The sequence below is a fragment of the Borostomias antarcticus genome (genome assembly GCF_949987555.1).
Source record: "Borostomias antarcticus genome assembly, chromosome: 20".
NCBI lineage: Eukaryota > Metazoa > Chordata > Actinopteri > Stomiiformes > Stomiidae > Borostomias > Borostomias antarcticus.
Window position 1 is genome coordinate 3,333,315 of NC_140253.1, and position 17,500 is coordinate 3,350,814.

The 17,500-nt window shown below is 50.8% G+C and overlaps 1 protein-coding gene across 1 annotated transcript in view; it reads left to right on the top strand.

The window, feature by feature from the left end:
• Nucleotides 1-5,445, top strand: part of bnc2 (basonuclin zinc finger protein 2) — a gene marked incomplete at both ends in the record, with an annotated part of 70,573 nt that extends 65,128 nt beyond the window's left edge. Inside the window, one exon of the mRNA XM_084454458.1 lies at nucleotides 4,503-5,445. Within this exon, the coding sequence (XP_084310584.1) occupies nucleotides 4,503-5,445 (943 nt within the window). The remainder of the gene's footprint in view (nucleotides 1-4,502) is intronic.
• Between the last annotated feature and the right edge of the window lie 12,055 nt (nucleotides 5,446-17,500).

A 17,500-nucleotide genomic window follows, 5' to 3' on the forward strand; every position in this document is an offset into this window, starting at 1 on the left:
GAGTGAGACAGTGTAGCAGGAGACAGTAGACGTGACAGTCCCTCTCTCTCTCCCTCTCTGACTCTAACTACAGAGTAAGACAGCGTAGCAGGAGACTTGTAGACGTGACAGTCCCTCTCTCTCCCTCTCTGACTCTAACTACAGAGTAAGACAGCGTAGCAGGAGACTTGTAGACGTGACAGCCCCTCTCTCTCTCTCTCTCTCTCTCTCTGACTCTAACTACAGAGTGAGACAGCGTAGCAGGAGACAGTAGACGTGACAGTCGATGATAGATGCTGCTGAACCCCTCCTGTCCTCCCACTGCCATCACACAACACAAAACACACACACACACACACATACCCCGACACACACACACACACACACAACAAAAAACACACACACCCCAACCCATAACACACACCCAAACACACAACACACACCAAAACACACACCCAAACACAAAACACACACCCAAACACACACCCCAACACACACCCCAACACAAAACACACACACTCCAACACACACACCCCAAAACAAAACACACACACCCCAACACAAAACACACACACCCCAACACAAAACACACACCCCAACACAAAACACACACACCCCAACACACAACACACACTCCAACACAAAACACACAAACTCCAATGTGGACTTATATGGACCTCCGAACTGTCTTTAATAAAGTTTCTACTACTACAACACACAACACACGCCCCAACACATGACACAAACACCCCAACACAAAACCCAAACACACAACACACACCCCAACACAAAAAACACACACTCCAACACCCCAACACAAAACACACACACCCAAACACAAAACACACACCCCAACACAAAACACACACACCCAAACACACAAGACACACCCAAACACAAAACACATACACACACCAACACACAACCCACACTCAAACACACAACACACACACCGAAACGACTGGGAAGACAAAGAACCATCAGCCCCTAGTCTAATACCACTCTGCCTGCCTCTCTTATTTACCCATTAGGCCTCATTTAGACACACGCACACACACACACACACACACGCACACACTGCGTAGATGCAGGGGGACAGGGGCCATCAGCGGTGTGTAAAGATGATTAACGCAGGTTGGGACAGACACACAGACACACACACACACACACACACACACTCTGCGCCTCCTCTGCACGCGGTCTGAATGACCTCTCCTGGGGCCTCCCCCGGCTCAGGGGCCCGAAGATGAGACTGTCAATTTGGTTTGGCAGCACATTACCAGCACAGGGGAGGACAGGGGGATGAGAGGAGAGGGGGAGATGGGGGGGTGTAGGAGAGGGAGGGGAGAGAGGGAGAGGTGGAGGGGGGGGGGGGGGGGGGGGGGGTGAGATGGGGGTGGAGGATGGGGTGTTAGAGGAGAAGCTGGAGTGAGAAGGAGAAGGGGGGGCGGGGGCAGAGAAGTTGTATTTGAGGAGGGGCAGATGGAGAGAGAGAGAGAGAGAAAGAGAGAGAGAGCGGGGATAGCGCCGGCATCGGGAGGGATGGAGATGGAGGGATGGAGAGATGGAGGGATGGAGAGCTGGAGGGATGGAGAGATGGAGGAGGGATGGAGAGATGGAGGAGGGATGGAGAGATGGAGGAGGGATGGAGAGATGGAGGGGTGGAGAGCTGGAGAGATGGAGAGCTGGAGGAGGGATGGAGAGATGGAGGGATGGAGAGCTGAAGAGATGGAGGGATGGAGAGATGGAGAGCTGGAGGGATGGAGAGGGAGGGCAGGGAAACGGGGCGACGTGGCCGCGGACGGCGCGGGAGCAGAGACGGCGTTCCAGAGCTGCCTCATGCACGCCGTGGGGCGGGGGAGGGGGGGGGGGGGGGGAGGGGGGGGTTTGGGGGGTCTTCGCTAACGTCTGTTCAGACGCCAGGACCACAGGCGCTCTCACCCCGACTAGCCGTCGTACATCATCCCCTCCCAGACACATCAATAATACCTGCTTTATTACTGCTCACATCTTTCCCCCCCACCTTCTCATTCACAGTGATTTGTAGTTGATAGATGAGCGCGGATGAGAGCGGAGGTAGACCCTGGGTGGTTTAATATCATCCGCCTGGCGTTGACGCCACGCTCTCCGCCCCCTGCTGTGCCTCGCTCTTGTTCCTGTGTGGTGACAGTGTGAATGTACTGTGACAGCGCATGCGTTTACTGTACAGGGAGTCAGCGGTTCTAGCGCAGGGTTCCACTGCAGGGTTCCACTGCACTTCCTGCACTGCAATTAGAATGTGTGAGTAATGAAAGACTGGAGCTGATTGGTAGTTTAAGGACATGTCACAAAGGCTCCGCCTACCTCAGCATCATCAACAGCATTCCGCCCCCCCACCGCTTTGGCCAATCGAAGGCATTAGCCGCCGTTTCGAACCAATCAGAGCCAGCCTGCTGACCTACCCCTTGCGAAAGCCTTTACCCGTCGATTAGAATCCAATCAGATCAATGCAATACGTCTCAACGATCCCCTGATCCCCGGTGCGGGTCGGTGCAGCGCGTCCTGAGAGCGCTGGGTTCTCCAGGGTTCTCCCCTGGCCGGCCTTGTGCACACATGCCTCCGACCACGCAGGGGTTGCATTGCAACAGACTCTGAATCATGGCTGCCATATTTCAGCCATAAGCCGGCACCATATGGCCGCAACTCCACTATCAAAGCAGGAAGAGGCCAACAAAGGATTTATATTGTCTTTCTGATCCCAGGCCCAGTATATGGATGTAGTATATTTTCCACCCTCTTTTTCACACACACACACACACACACACACACACGAGCGCGCGCGCGCACACACACGTACACACGCATGCCCGTGCGCGCGGTGACGGCCGCGGCCGATCGATTGGCCACACTCTCCCTCCTCTCCCCCGGACGCTGAGGATGCTGGGGTGGACGCTGGTTGCCTGGACAAGAGAGAGAGAGAGAGAAAGAAAGAGAGAAAGAAAGAGAGAAAGAAAGAGAGAGAGAGAGAGAGAGAGAGAGAGAGAGAGAAAGAGAGAAAGAAAGAAAGAAAGGGTCCCTCAAATGAATGTATTTTTACCTCTTGCAGGAGAATGTCGGATAGGGAAGTTAATAATTAAAGGCGAGGGGCCCTTTAAGACCGTCTGCCCAGACACTGCTGGTAAGCTCTACCGTCCCTTGTGACTCCATTTTGTTTCCCGTCTGGCTACAGTTGGAACCCCTTATTTGTTATATGGTTTCACACCTTACCGTAACACCCCCCCCCCCTCCAAACTCTTCCCCCTTCACCCTTTTGCATGCCACCCTCCCCCCCTCCCACACCCACACACACTCCCTCGCATCGCACACACACTGGATGTACAGTATAATCATTCCCTTTTGATTTTTTTAGTCATTAAGTGTGAGTCCAGATTGGCCATGTCTCAAATTGGTGAGTCGTTGTTGAGAGGGGGGGAGGGACTCCTCCCTCGGCCTGAGATGGCAACTGTGGAACAGAGAGAGAAGAGCTGTTGAATTCGACTTGTCAAACACAGTCATTCTCAAAGGGGGGATAGTACGACCATGATGTGTTTCTAAGGGGGGGGGGGGCGGGGGGTTTTGCTGGATTAAGCCCCTCCCCCAGTAAGGAACCAGTGTGATAAGGCCGTCAAGGCCAGGTGCTAATACGCTGTCCAGTTCCTCTCGATTACCACATTACCAAATGAATCCAATCAATTGATAGACTGCCGTTCAATATGGTGAGTGTATAATCCAGTCAGTCTATTGGGTTGGATGGGAGTCGGGGCAGTGAGCAGCGCTGATGACAGGAGTAACCTAAACAGACTAGCCTGAGACGCTCTCTCTCTCTCTCTCTCCCTTCCTCTCTGTCCCTCTTCCTCCCTCTCTCTCCCTCCCTCTCTGTCCCTCCTCCTCCCTGTCTCTCTCTCTGTCCCTCCTCCTCCCTCTCTCTCCCTCTCTCTCTCTGTCCCTCCTCCTCCCTGTCTCTTCCTCCCTCTCTCTCCATCTCTCTCTCTCTGTCCCTCCTCCTCCCTCTCTCTCCCTCTCTCTCTATCCCTCCCTCTCTCTGTCTGTCTGTCCCTCCTCCTCCCTGTCTCTCCCTCTCTCTCTTTCTATCTCTCTTTGGGTAGAGTTTAGTGGTTAGATAGTGGCTTGTTTCTGATGCGTAATTGAGGTGTTGTGTGAGGTTAGGTGTTGTTACTTTAAAAGACAAATGGAGATTTTATTTTTTTGACCACAGTTTTTTTTACTGAAGTGTTGAGACTCGTACGTTGCAGGGTAACGCAGCCAGGCGAGAACGAAAACCCTTTCTTTTCAACTCACAATTCTAATCTAATTTATGCACATCTTTATTCACGTTCCAGGCATCGTCCATGTTTTATCACACACCGTAAAGGCATCTAAACACCCACGGCTTGCTGTGAGAGTGCACTGCAGCGTGACATGTCTGAAGGCGAATGTTTTCCGCGACCGCGACCAATGACGATGTGCTCTCCGTCTTGTCCACCCCCCTTCCTCCCCCCTCTCAGACACAGCTCCAACATCAACCTCCACCGCAAACTACTGACCAAAGAGCTGGACGACATCGTCCTGGACCCCCAACTCACCCCGCTGCCCAAGGACCTGCGCGCCGAGTTCCTCGCCAAGATCTACGCCGGTCACCACCTGGGCCTGGACGCCATGGCCGGGCCGGGCATCGGGGGTGGCGGCCTCGGGGGGGGCGGTGGCGTGGGGCTGAGCCGCGACGCCAGCTCCCCGTCGTCGGGCAACGACTTCCCCCACCACCACCACCACCACCACCCCCTCCACCACCACAACCACCACCACCACCAGGGCGTGCTGCACCACCACCAGCACACCAACGGCTTCTACCGCGGCGGCCCGGCCCACGACTGCATGGTCCTGGACCTCAGCACCGCCTCCAGCATCCAGTCCAGCGGCAGCATCCACTCCTCGCGGGAGTCGGACGACGGCAGCGACGAGGGCATCCTGCTGGATGACCTGGAGGAGGAGGAGGAGGAGGAGGGGGAGGAGGAGGAGGAGGGGAGGGGAGGGGGCGCCAGCGACGGCGAGGACTGCCCCCGGAACGCCGAGGGCGGCAGGCGACGGCAGCGCCCGACGACGGTGGCGGCCACGGGGGGTCTACGGGACGAGGTCGGCGGAGGGGGAGACGGAGAGGAAGGGCGCGTGGGGAGGGGGGAGGGCGCGACGGCGGCTTCGGACCGCTCCTCCTCGCCCATGCTCCTCTCGTCCGCCGCCCCGGGGGCTGGCATCCTGTGTAACATCTGCCACAAAATGTACAGCAACAAGGGGACCCTGCGCGTGCACTACAAGACTGTGCACCTGCGCGAGATGCACAAGTGCAAGGTCTCCGGCTGCAACATGATGTTCTCGTCCGTGCGCAGCCGGAACCGCCACTCGCAGAACCCCAACCTCCACAAAAACACGCCCTTCGCCGCCATGATCGACTGATAGCCCTGCCGTGGCCCCGCCCCTTTTCTCTCCCTCCTCCTGTCCCGAACCTCCCCACCCCAGTCAGCTCATATGCATTTCCTGAACTAGTATATACTGGTAAGGTGCCAGTGTACTATACTAAACTAGTATGTACTGGTACAGTGTCAGTGTTCTGAACTAGTATGTACTGGTAAGGTGCCAGTGTACTATACTAAACTAGTATGTACTAGTGAGATGCCAGTGTTTTGAACTAGTATGTACTCGTACAGTGCCAGTGTACAATACTAAACTAGTATGTACTGATACAGTGCCAGTGTACTATACTTAACTAGTATGTACTGGTACAGTGCCAGTGTACTATATTAAACTAGTATGTACTGGTACAGTGCCAGTGTACTAATACTAGTATGTACAGGCAAGCAAGGCAGTATTCTCCCTCTCCTGCTCCACTAATGTCAGTACCCCACATTTCCATGCCCCTTCAGTGAGATTGTGACTATACAGTATATATGTTTATGAAGCGAACAAGAGAAGCTCTTCATGCGTTGAGACCTTTTCACCCTTTGACCTTTCCTTCTTTGGAAGAACAGGAAGAGACACTTGAGAGTGGACAGCCTCCCCTTTATTCCAGACTGGCTCCACCCACTTTCCCATTTAGCCCCGCCCCCCCTCCCCCCGTCTCCGTAACTCCTCCCACTCGTTCTTTGTTTATCTTTGTCCATCTCCAAAGAATCTATTCAAACTCTTATTTGTGACTTTTGCCTGCAGAAATGATACTATTGAAGAAAAAGAAGAAAAAAAAAAGAAAAAAAAAAAGATGAAAATCTCTCGTTGTATTTGTGTAATGATGATAGCTTTTAAAGGAACCCCTTACAAGAGCATGATGGCTTCATTTGTAAATAATGTCCCAAGAGGCTTTCGGTGTAAAACAGTTGTATTGATGGTTGTTTGCTTCTTTATTTTTGGGGGGGTTTTGTTCTGTTTTTTTTTTTCTCCTGTTTTTATGTTACAGTGCAGTTCTTTCAGCTGTGAGGTAGGAGAGAAGAGGTAGCATCTTACTTAGCTTGACTCATTTATGTTAGCTTCAAAAACACATTTTTTAAACTGAGAACTAGAAAATAATAATTAAAAAAAAGAATATCATGTGACTTGTTTTATCTACTTGTTAGATATGCAGAGGTTGCCTGCATGCTTTTTCGGCTCCTTACACCAATTCTCATTCTGTTTCTTTCTTGTTTTGTTACGTTTATAGCTTTAGTATTCAAATTCAGTTTTTTGCACTTTGCAACTATACATGGGGATGTGTAATATAATTACAAGGAGGGCTTTTGTGATGGTTGGTTTCTACCATGTTCCTGTAGTCGTTATTGGTGACCAATGCCAAGGGAGATGACTGTACCTTTAGCATTTATTGTGCCAGTTTTTTTTTTTCTGTTGTTGTTTTGTTTGCACGCGTTTCAGTTTCAAAGGCTTTTTCACAACAGGAAGATCCATGAAGTCCGGAACCTAACCCAACATGTAGCCCCACTTCTCAAATATCCTTTTTTGAAAGTGTCTCCAAGTTCAAAGTACAGTATTTTTTCTTCTTTGACCAGATGCAGTATACGTGACTGAATTCAAACTGCAGATGGTTCTGAAAAACTGCAGAATATTTCAAAAGTATTAAGGAATTTGTTTATTTTTTTGGTTCGAAGAGTAACTTGTGTTTAGAGTGTTTGGCTGTGAAGTATTATCACAATAATTTAGATTTGAGGTAAAATAGGCAAACCTTTCTACTGCATGTGGTGCTGGTAACCTAACCTACCAGTGGTTGCCATGTTTCCATTCTGAAAACCTCTTTGCAAAGCAATGGGTGTCTTAACGAAACTATATAACTGTCCCGTTGACTTTAAAAAAAGAAAATAGTCCTTCAACTGTGACCAAAAAAAGAGGAAGTGTCAAAAAATGTTTTTTTGTTTTTAATCCGCTCTAAGTTGTAGTTGTACTGTATTCTTACACCTCATTGAATTGATATGATGCACTTGAGTCTTAAACCTTTTTGCTGTGATATTTGGTATCAAGTTTCCATTGCTGAGCTACACAAGCCTGTTCTGTGAAATGCTGCCATTTTCTGGCTGATTTCAGAAGGGTTATATAAGTGGCCACTTCCCAGTGTCTCCAGAAAGATGTTAAGGTACCGATATTTCCAGTATGACAGGACAGGAACGTAGTCAGGGGAACATGGGTATTTATTAGTGGCTGATTTTATCTTCATACAGATGTCTTGTCCAATATGAATACCATTTTGTAAAAAGAAAACAGAGACAGGTTGGTCTTCATTTTAACGCATCGAGTTAACGGTCGTCATTGTGTTGTCGTGTGATACAAGAAGACAAATCTCTCTTTTCTCGAACGGTGCTTCAGTCGGTGGATATAAAAACACAACAGCCACAGTGTTTCCGCGCGTGGCGTGCAGTATTCAAACCCTTTCCACGGATACATCACAGTATATCCATACTGAACATTTGTAATATGACTTGAGCCCTGATCATCACTCCTCCATGTACTAGCTGCTGGTCCCACGACTAGAATTTCTCTCCTTCTCATCTGTCTCCATTACAACTCCACCACACTGCCACTTCTCTCCCCTCTCTTTTCCTGAAGGGAGAGAGAGAGAGGGAAAGAGAGAGAGAGAGGGAGAGAGAGAGAAGGAGAGAGAGAGAGAGAGAGAGAGAGCGATAGCTGAGCCTGATGGAAAGGTTTGCAGAGGTGGAGGCTGACTGGAGTGGAAGAGGAGGATGACAGGGAGGATCATTAAAAATGTGCTGCTCCTCCGTTACCTGGGGGCGTCCTCCCTTCTCTCCCCCTCGTTCTCCCCCCCCCCCCGCTGCTGATCTGTCTAATAACTCACTTGTCACTCCGCTGCGCCGCCAGACGCAGATGTTGCTGACAGCGCTGTGACACCGGCAGAGAGATCCAAACCACTTCCTCCCTCCCTCTCTTTCGCTCTCCATCCCTCCCTCTCCCCTCCCTCCCTACCCTCTCTGTCTCACTCTGCCCCCTCCAAACCCAAGACGCCACTCACACCCCCCCCCCTCCCTATAGCGAGGGTCCTATAGGGACTCAGTCTAATAGTGTGTGGTTAAGTTCACCGGACGGCCAGGATGCTGAGAAAAGGGGGACATGTAATTGCCTGTTTGTCCCAAGCGAAGGGTAAATTGAGTACGGGAACCCTCGTCTTGTCCCTGGAGTGAGTCCCAGGCTGAGGAGGGGGGTACGGACTCACTGCCTCGCTCTCTCACAACCCCCTCCTCCGAACCTCGCACCCCCCCCTACCCCCCACCACCATCCCCCTGGCCCCCTGGCAAATACAAAAGTGCCACTCTAGAAACCCAGCTGACAGCTGTCTCTCCTCTCTCTCAGACACACACAGACACACTCATTACACACACACACACACACACACACACACACGCGCGCAAACACACAAACACTTCAAACTAACAGGCCGGTGGGGATGACAGCAACAAGAGGACTTGTTAACCTCGGGTGATGGAAAGACAGGGCCAGAGAGAGGGATGAGATGAGGAAGAGAGAGAGACAGAGAGAAGTATGGAGAGAGAGAGAGAGGGGGGGGGGCTTATCCCCAATCCCTTCGCACCGAGCCAGTCAGCGTGTCCGGCCTTTTATTATTATTTTTTTTTTTTTTGCCCGGCCCTCGCTTGCTTCGCGTCCCGCGAGCGGAGAGAGAGAGAGAGAGAGAGAGAGAGCGGAGTGCCCGCGGCGTCGGACGGCGATGGAATTCACTGATCCGCCGCAAAAGCCTCTCTCGCACATCGCAGGGCCCGAACAGCAGGGCGCCCCGGCGCGAGGAGGGAACAGCAGAGGCCTTGAGGGGGCCTGGGCGCCGCGGCCAAACCCGCAGAATGTGGCGCGTAGAAGGGGGGGGGGGGGGGGGGGGGGGGGGAAACGTGAGAGGGGCGCTGCTGCGCCCAGGGAGCTCAGAGTGGTCTTAACGAAGCGCCCGACCCCAACCCTCACAATTCCCTCAGAGCCCCGATCAGAGGAGAATTAAGGAACTGGCTCGGAAAAATATTCCCTGTGTCCCCCTTCCAACGCTTCAGTCAGTGATCGGTGTGTGTGTGTGTGTGTGTGTGTGTGTGTTTGTGTATGTGTGTGTGTGTGTGTGCCAGAGTGCAAAAAGAGAGAGCATAAGGGCTTGGGTTCCCTAACGGTCACTCGGTGCTGACCTCGCGGTCTCTGGTAGGTCTCCCTCCCGTCTCTCCGTCTCTCCCCGGGGACTGTGTCCATGCCAGCGCCGGCTTGAGAGCTCTGCGCTCTGAAAGGCTGCAAATGAGCTGAGAAAACCGCCCTGACACCGAAGACTGGCCAGAGAGAGAGAGAGAGAGAGAGAGAAGGGGGGGGGGGGGGGGGGAAGAAAGGGACTGGGCTGAAAAAGTGGTCTGGCTGGGACCTCACGGCAGTCACTTAACAAGACAGGAGGAGAGAAAGAGAGAAACAGGAAGAGAGAGAGAGAGAGAGAGAGAGAGTAGCTGGGCCAGGACTCCCCAGGACACCACGCCAGCACTCCTTGATTGCCTGCTGGAAAGCCATCGAGCCCGTCTTCACTCCCCTTCCTCTCCTCCTCCTCTCCCTCGCTCCACTGAGAAATGACCATCAATTTCCTCCTCTCCTCCGAGAGGCCCTGGGAGCCAATCTTCCGCCCCTCTCTTCCTCTTCCCATCTCTCCCCTTCCCTCTCTCCAGCCACGGGGGGGGGGGGAGCGGCCCAGCGCGGCACCTGGCCCAAGCCACAAACTGCCTCCCCCTCCTAAAACCCTCCCCCAGCCTGCCGGGGTCTGAGTGAGACTTTAATATTTAATCAGAGGACCGTCAAGCGCCGGTTACTCCTAATACCACATAACACAGAGAGAGAGAGAGAGAGGGAGAAAGAGAGAGAGAGAGAGAGAGAGAGAGGGAGAGAGAGAGAGAAGGAGGAGGGGGGTTGACGACAATAGAGCAGGTGATGTTTAGTGACCCGTTAACCATCGTAAGCTCGTGTCCACTTTGTCACGGGAGCCGCGGCATGCGACGCTAGAATGCATCTTTGAAGGGGGGGTGGAGAGGCGCCGCCCATATTGTAGAAGGGATTCAAGAGAGCTGGAAATGCATAGGTGTATTGTTAGGGTCTAAATGATCTCCCCTCATAGCCCTCAAACTGGAAACTACAATTCATCAGCACCCTATCCTGAAATGAGAAACAACACAAAATGAAAAGTACGATTACTTTTTCTTGGTCTTACAATCATATCATTATTTCTGCAAAAAACATTAACACCCAAAATATTTTTTGCGACACACCAATCTTTTTATATATATAGTATATATATAAAATATATAGTCTTTCCACAATAATAAATAAGCTTGAAGAATTTTATTTGTTGATGTTTTTTGTGTGAAAGTGTTTGTGCTAAAGGCTCATGTCACCACGACTACCCTCACATCCTTCTAGCTGTTTCTCTTTACGCTGGCATCGCGTCACTACACTACAGATTAGCACCCTACACTACAGATTAGCACCCTACACTACAGATTTGCCCCCTACACTACAGATTAGCACCCTACACTATAGATTAGCCCCCATACAGTACAGATTACTCCCCTAACACTACCGCTACACTATAGATTACCCCCCTAACACTACACTATAGATTACCCCCCTAACGCTACACTATAGATTAGCACCCTAATGCTAACGTTACATGACAGGTTAGCCCCTTAATGCTACACTACAGATTAGCTGCCCAAAACTACTGCTACACTACAGATTAGCCCCCTAACGCTACACTACAGATTAGCCCCCTAACGCTACACTACAGATTAGCCCCCTAACGCTACACTACAGATTAGCTCCCTAATGCTAATGCTACACAACAGAGTAGCCCCCTAATGCGACCACTAGTACAGAGTACTACCGTTACAATACAGGAGTTTGCACCACTTTGCTTTTCACAGCGGTGACGTGGGTAGCTCGGTGAATCCTCTACGTACCTTAAACCGGTCATTCTCATTAACAGACTGGAGGAAGAAAAATAGAAAAAAGGTCCTCTTTTTTAATTGTCTTTTTGTTTTGCTTTCCTTGTATTTTGTGGTTTTTTTCTGTATCATAACTGTCTATGGTTTTTGCATAAAATGCATAAGGGTTTTGGGATGTAAATGGAATTTTATTCATATTTTGTCCAAATACCTCTTGTAATTTGTATCAGAATTCTTGTACAATTTTTATATTAAAGATTTATCAGTCACTGGCAATTTGGATGTCAGTTTTCTTTGAAAGATATTTAATTAGGTATTCTATCATAAAGTGGCTATGATCAGAAACTATATTTCACCATACTTTCAAATGATTCTGTTTTAGACTTATAATAATTAAATAAAATTTATCTGTTTAAATAATTAAAGACAATTTATTTGCATTTAAATTAAAATTCGCTTGAATTGACTGAAATTAAAGATTTTGAGCCCAGCCCCAGTGTGCAGAGGGGTGCAATGAGGCGGCCATTTTGTGAGAACCCAGGGTGAGCAGCAGAGAGGGGACAGTCTGTCAGTCAAGCAGCTCCCTCCAAGCTGAGGTGATTTCAGAAGGTTTTTACCGGCCCTCTCTAATTGGCCAGTGATAAGAATGACTGGGGAAAAGGCTATCTTGACCAATTACCGGCCGATTAGATTAATGGAGTCATTTAAAGACGAGGCGTATGAAGACCAGCGCTGCTTCTGTTAGCGTATGAGAGCGGGGGTCAGCGGAGCACGGAGGACAAACTTGATTTGCGCAGGTTTGCGTTCGTAGTGCTGTCAGAAGAGGATGGTGGTAAGTACTGGGCTGTAGCGATAGTCAAATAACGGCAGTTGATCAATAGACCAAAAATAGACCGTTGTGAGGTTTTAGAATTACTACTGCATCTCTCTGAGGGAATATTTTCGAAATACCATGACTTTCACTTTGACTTTTGAAATGTTGATTTCACTGTTATTTTTAGGTTTAAAAAAAAATATGACCAGGTTGAATTATGACCAAAAAATACAAAATAAACGGTCAACAGTCAGCAGAGTGACCTGTGTGTGTTATCAACACAGCTGACATCATTAGCCTCTGTGGTGGCGGTCGGATTACAGATGGATACCAGCGAGCAGCTGCCCGCCTCGTCTGCCTGGGGGGTGTGTGTGTGTGTGTGTGTGGTGTTAGCTCCGGTCCCAACCCTGGGGGGGGGACACAACCCCCTCTGCCTGCCGGTTATGCAGGGAGCGAATCAGAGCTGTTATTGACCTTGGATAAGACGCCGTTCCTCTCTGTCACCCGCCCGTGCTCTCTCTCTCCGTCGATACTACTGACCCCCCCTAGTGGAATAGCAGGGTGGGAGGGTATTGATTATCCTCGCGGGTGGGGCGGGGGTGTTAGCATGGACAGAAAATACTCTGACAATACACACACTCACTCATGCACACACACACACACACACACACACACACACACACAAATACGTACTGTACACACACACTCACCGATCTAAATACGGTCTCACACACTCATACACCCGCACAGAAATACACTCACCTACCTACCCACACACAGTCTCTCTCTCACACACACATATACACACACACACACACACACACCACCTGCGCACAAATACACAAACACTCACTTACCTACCTACACACGCCCCCCCCCCCCAGTAGTGACAGCTCCCACTAGGGACGCTGGGATCTGCTCTGCTCCCTCCTGCTACATAACAAACGCCTTGTTCTGGCGGCGGCCGGCCATCGATTGGCCTGACAACCTCACCACACCTCCTCTGACCTTTCAGATGGGGAGGGGGAGGTGGAGGGGGGGGGGGGCTCTGGACAGAGAGACAGACGGACTGATCAGGACTGCGTCTGACAGGGGTTGAGGGGATGGGGGCGGGGGGGCAGAAATGTCTGTCTGGTTGTCTGAATGTCTCTCTCTCTCTCTTTCTCTCTCTCTCCCTGACTGTCTAAATCACTCTCATGGTCTGACAGAGCCGCTGTCTGTCTGCCTGCCTGTCTGTCTGTCTGTCTGTCTGTCTGTCTGTGTCTGTCTGTCTGTCTCTCAATGAGGCCTTTACCTATTTTATGCACCATCCAATGCATGTGAGTGGGGTTGCGTGTGTGTGAGGGAGAGGGAGAGAGAGGGAGAGAGAGAGAGAGAGAGAGCGTGGCCGTAAATGCCACTAGGGTCTTAGAGAGGAGGTGTGTGCGCGGGGTGGGGGGGGGGTACTCTTGACAGGAGCTGCCAGTTCAGCAGGACTGTCATAATTAAAGCCGGTCGTTTCCAAAGACTTCCTTAAAGGAGCTCTTCATCAGCGGTGACACAGGCGGGGGGGGTCTGGTGCTCCAGGGGACCCAGGGAGACGCGCCACGGGAGAGGTCAGCGCACTGCGGTCGGTCAGTCTGAGCCGTCGCCGTCGACGACCATGGAAGGCTGGCAGTTTTTTTTCTCCTCAAAATCCAACCAATCCGGTTCAATTTTACCCAGTGTTTGAAATGCATGATCAAATGGTGGGTGAGTCATCACACACGCGCACGAGCCTCCACACACACACACATGCACACACACACGCACACACACACACACACGCACGCACACACACACACACACACACACACTCCACACAATTCTAATCATTTGGCACGGGTCCCTACATACAGCTAAGAACAATTACCGTTCATTGAGGACTAATTGATTTTAATTGCGTTCTGTAATTGGAGAGAAAATTAGCAGAATTAAGAGCGAGCAGAAAAAGCTTTTATGTGCCACCGGTCTCTCCCATAGCCTGGCCCATCTCCCCCCTAACGCCCCCCCCCCACCCCCCGCCCCCCCACCACCCACACAGACTGAACCTCCCTTCAGTCTTGAGAGCCATCAACCAGTTAACGCCCGTCCGTTAAAGTAAAGTACCATAAATAAATATAGAAAGAGTGAAAAAAGAAAAGAAAGCGTGGTTGTGTGGAGAGCGCAGCCCGTCTCCCTCACAGCCATAAATCTTAGTGGAGTGTTGGACGAGCGGTGTGAACGGGGACTCAGCGGCAGGGCCACTCCTGAATCCTTATAAAAACCCAACTCCCGGTAGCAGGAGGCCCCCGGCCAGGATAGGCCGGCTCGTCAACGTATTAAGAGTCTCGGGGTGGTGGGGGGGGGGCGGGGGGGGCCGCATCGATCGGGGCTCTGGACCAGCGAGTCCTGCGCTGCTGGGCCGATGCTATTGACGAACCATCAGTCTTGTCCAGGAGCGCGCGGGCATGCGGCTCTCTCTCTCCACCCCGAGACCCGACTGAAGAGGGGAGAGGAGAGGGAGGAGAGGAAGGAGAGAGAGAGAGGGGTGTGTAGGGGGGGGGAGAAAAAACATCAATGGACAGTGATGGAGAGGGGGGAGGAGGGCGAGGTTGCAAGCGCAGCAGAGAGCCCACAGACCCTGTCCGGGGTTTGGGAACACTAAATTAGAAAAAAGACAAAAGGGATGAGAGCAGGAGAAACGGTAAGCAGCTGCATCGATCCAACTAGCCGTTTGGCAAATCAAACCATTACAGCTAACGCCGTCCTACTCCGGGGCGGCCATGTGGAGTGTGTGTGTGTGTGTGTGTGTGTGTGTCAGCGTCTATAGCCCCCCCCCCCCCTCCCTTCTGGGTAGAAAGTTAACGGCTGCCTGCACACACTGTTTTTGCCCGGATCCTGTTTTTGATACTTTGGATTCAAACTCAAACTTCATCTCCTCGGACTCAGCTATCCCACAAGCTGCATGGCCTTCATCCAAAACATTCAAACCCAATATCATCCTCTCCTCTCTGGACCACAAGGTGCACCAGCCCCAGTCCCTCAATCCCTCCATCCCTCCATCCCGCATTCCACCAGCATCCATCTCTCTATTTCTTCATCTCTCTCTCTCTCTCTCTCCATCTCTCTATCTCCATCGTTCCATCCCTCTCTCTCTCCATCTTTCCATTCCTCTATCTCTCCACCCCTCCATCTCTCCATTCCTCCGGTCCAGACAGACCGGATGGGAAGGAGTTAATTCAGACAGGGAGGAGGAGGAGGAGGAGGAGAGAGAAGCGCTCCTCTGGCCTCCCAGGGACAGAGTGGAGAGCTGAGCTCATCACAAACGTCTCTGCTGGCGTCCGCCGAGCGCCTAACGACCCCGACAGAACGGGAATCCCTTTTAATTAAAGAGAAGGCAGATCAGTTAGGCAGATGGCTGCCGACAAATATTAGGGAAATAGAATGTTTAATGGCCTGTGCACTTATCTGCCCCGGCACTGTTCCCCCCCGCCCCTCTCTCTCTCTCTCCTTCTCTCTCTCCCTCTCTCTCTCTCCCTCTCTCTCTCTCCCTCCGCCCAACCCCAAAACTGATAAACAGAACAGCGTCTTGTTAATCAACCTTAGAACCTTTAAAGCCGCAGATAAGGGAATAATTCGGGATCTTTGTAAATTAGCTTGAGATGCGGCTAAGACTCTTGACTCCCCCCCCCCCCCCCCCCCTCCGTACACCCACGCCACAGCTTGGGCCAGTTGGACGAGCGAGGGAGAGAGGGAGGGAGGAAATTCTATCTGTGGTAATAGCCTAGGTGCTATGGTGTGGGCAAGTTTGAGGGAGAAAAAGTACTTTTTTCCTGAAGAGATTTTTTTTTGTGCCGATTTCCAGTGATTTTGATTCCTCCTGTGGTTTGACCCTCCTGCCATCCCCTACCGCTCGCGTTCTTATCTGTGACACAGGAGAGTCACCCGCTTCCCAGGAAGTAATCTAAAGAAGGTGTGTGTGTGTGTGGGGGGGGGGGGGGGGGGGGTAGGCGGCTCTGCCGGTGGCCTGTCTGAACAGGTTAACGGGTCCTTCACCCCTTTTAAGTCAGGCACAGGCGGGGCAGCCCATGTTTATTTTGCAGATGAGGGGCTCCGGGGAGGAGGGAAGGAGGCGCGGCCGATGACGGCGATGCCAGCGGCCCCTCCTGACGAAGACGTGCGCGGAATATCACAGGGATGTTTACCACTGTTATCAGAACACGTTTCTCTTTTTTACATTTCATAAGATAACTTTCAGTCAACCCCATAAAAACTATGAATAATTCAAACCATATGGGCATTTTTAAACCAATGCAGTATAGTACACATGTACATGCGTCTGTATGTATGAATGTAAATGTTTTCTTTAAAATGTAGACACTTTTGTAAATTATGTTCTCTTTAAAATTGGCTCCAAAATCAAAATGCACACACCATGGAGAGCAAGGAGGACTATCCAAAGAGCACAGATACAGTAGCTCTCTACCGGCTCAGTCAATACTGCTCAACTTATCTCTCTGGCTGATAAGAACGCACTGGAAAGTTTTCAGGTGCTCAATCACTCAGAGAAAGAGGGATCTGGTTACTTAATCTGTGAGGAGGAGGATATGAGAGGGTGATGGCTGAAGATATCAGCTTCTGCAAACCGTGAGAGAATCATAGTAACCCCACCCTCTCCCGGCACTTATTTCAGTGGCAAAACTGTCTAACTATTTATTGTTTATTGTTGTTTATTGTTAAAAATCCCCATTAGCTTCCACGCATGGCAGCATGGAGCTCTTCCTGGGGTCCACAACATAAAGAAACAGCATGCAGTATAATAACATCCATACAAATAATATCCATACAAACATATGAAAGGATTGTAGAAAAAAAACAAAACCAGTAAAAGAGGAATGAAAAGCTGGAGTGAGGAAACGCGGCTCTGTCGCTGCAACACACGTTCACATCCTTCCACAGCCAAGTATTCCCTCTGAGATAAATCAATCTGAAGTCATACTTGAAAATGATGGATGAGCGCCTGGTGTCTAACCTATTGGGTTAAGGCAGGTTCAATGGCTGCACCTTCCGCAGGGGAGCAAATCCTGCCATAACCCCCCCTCTTGCTTTCTTGTGGCCCATGTTCATCTGAAGTGACTTTAATGTCTGAGGAGCAAACTTATGAGCTTGGTGGCTCAGCGATCGACTGCTTGCTCTGCGAGTCCACCATCTACCACTGGGAAATCAGGTTCAAATCCTGCTTCAA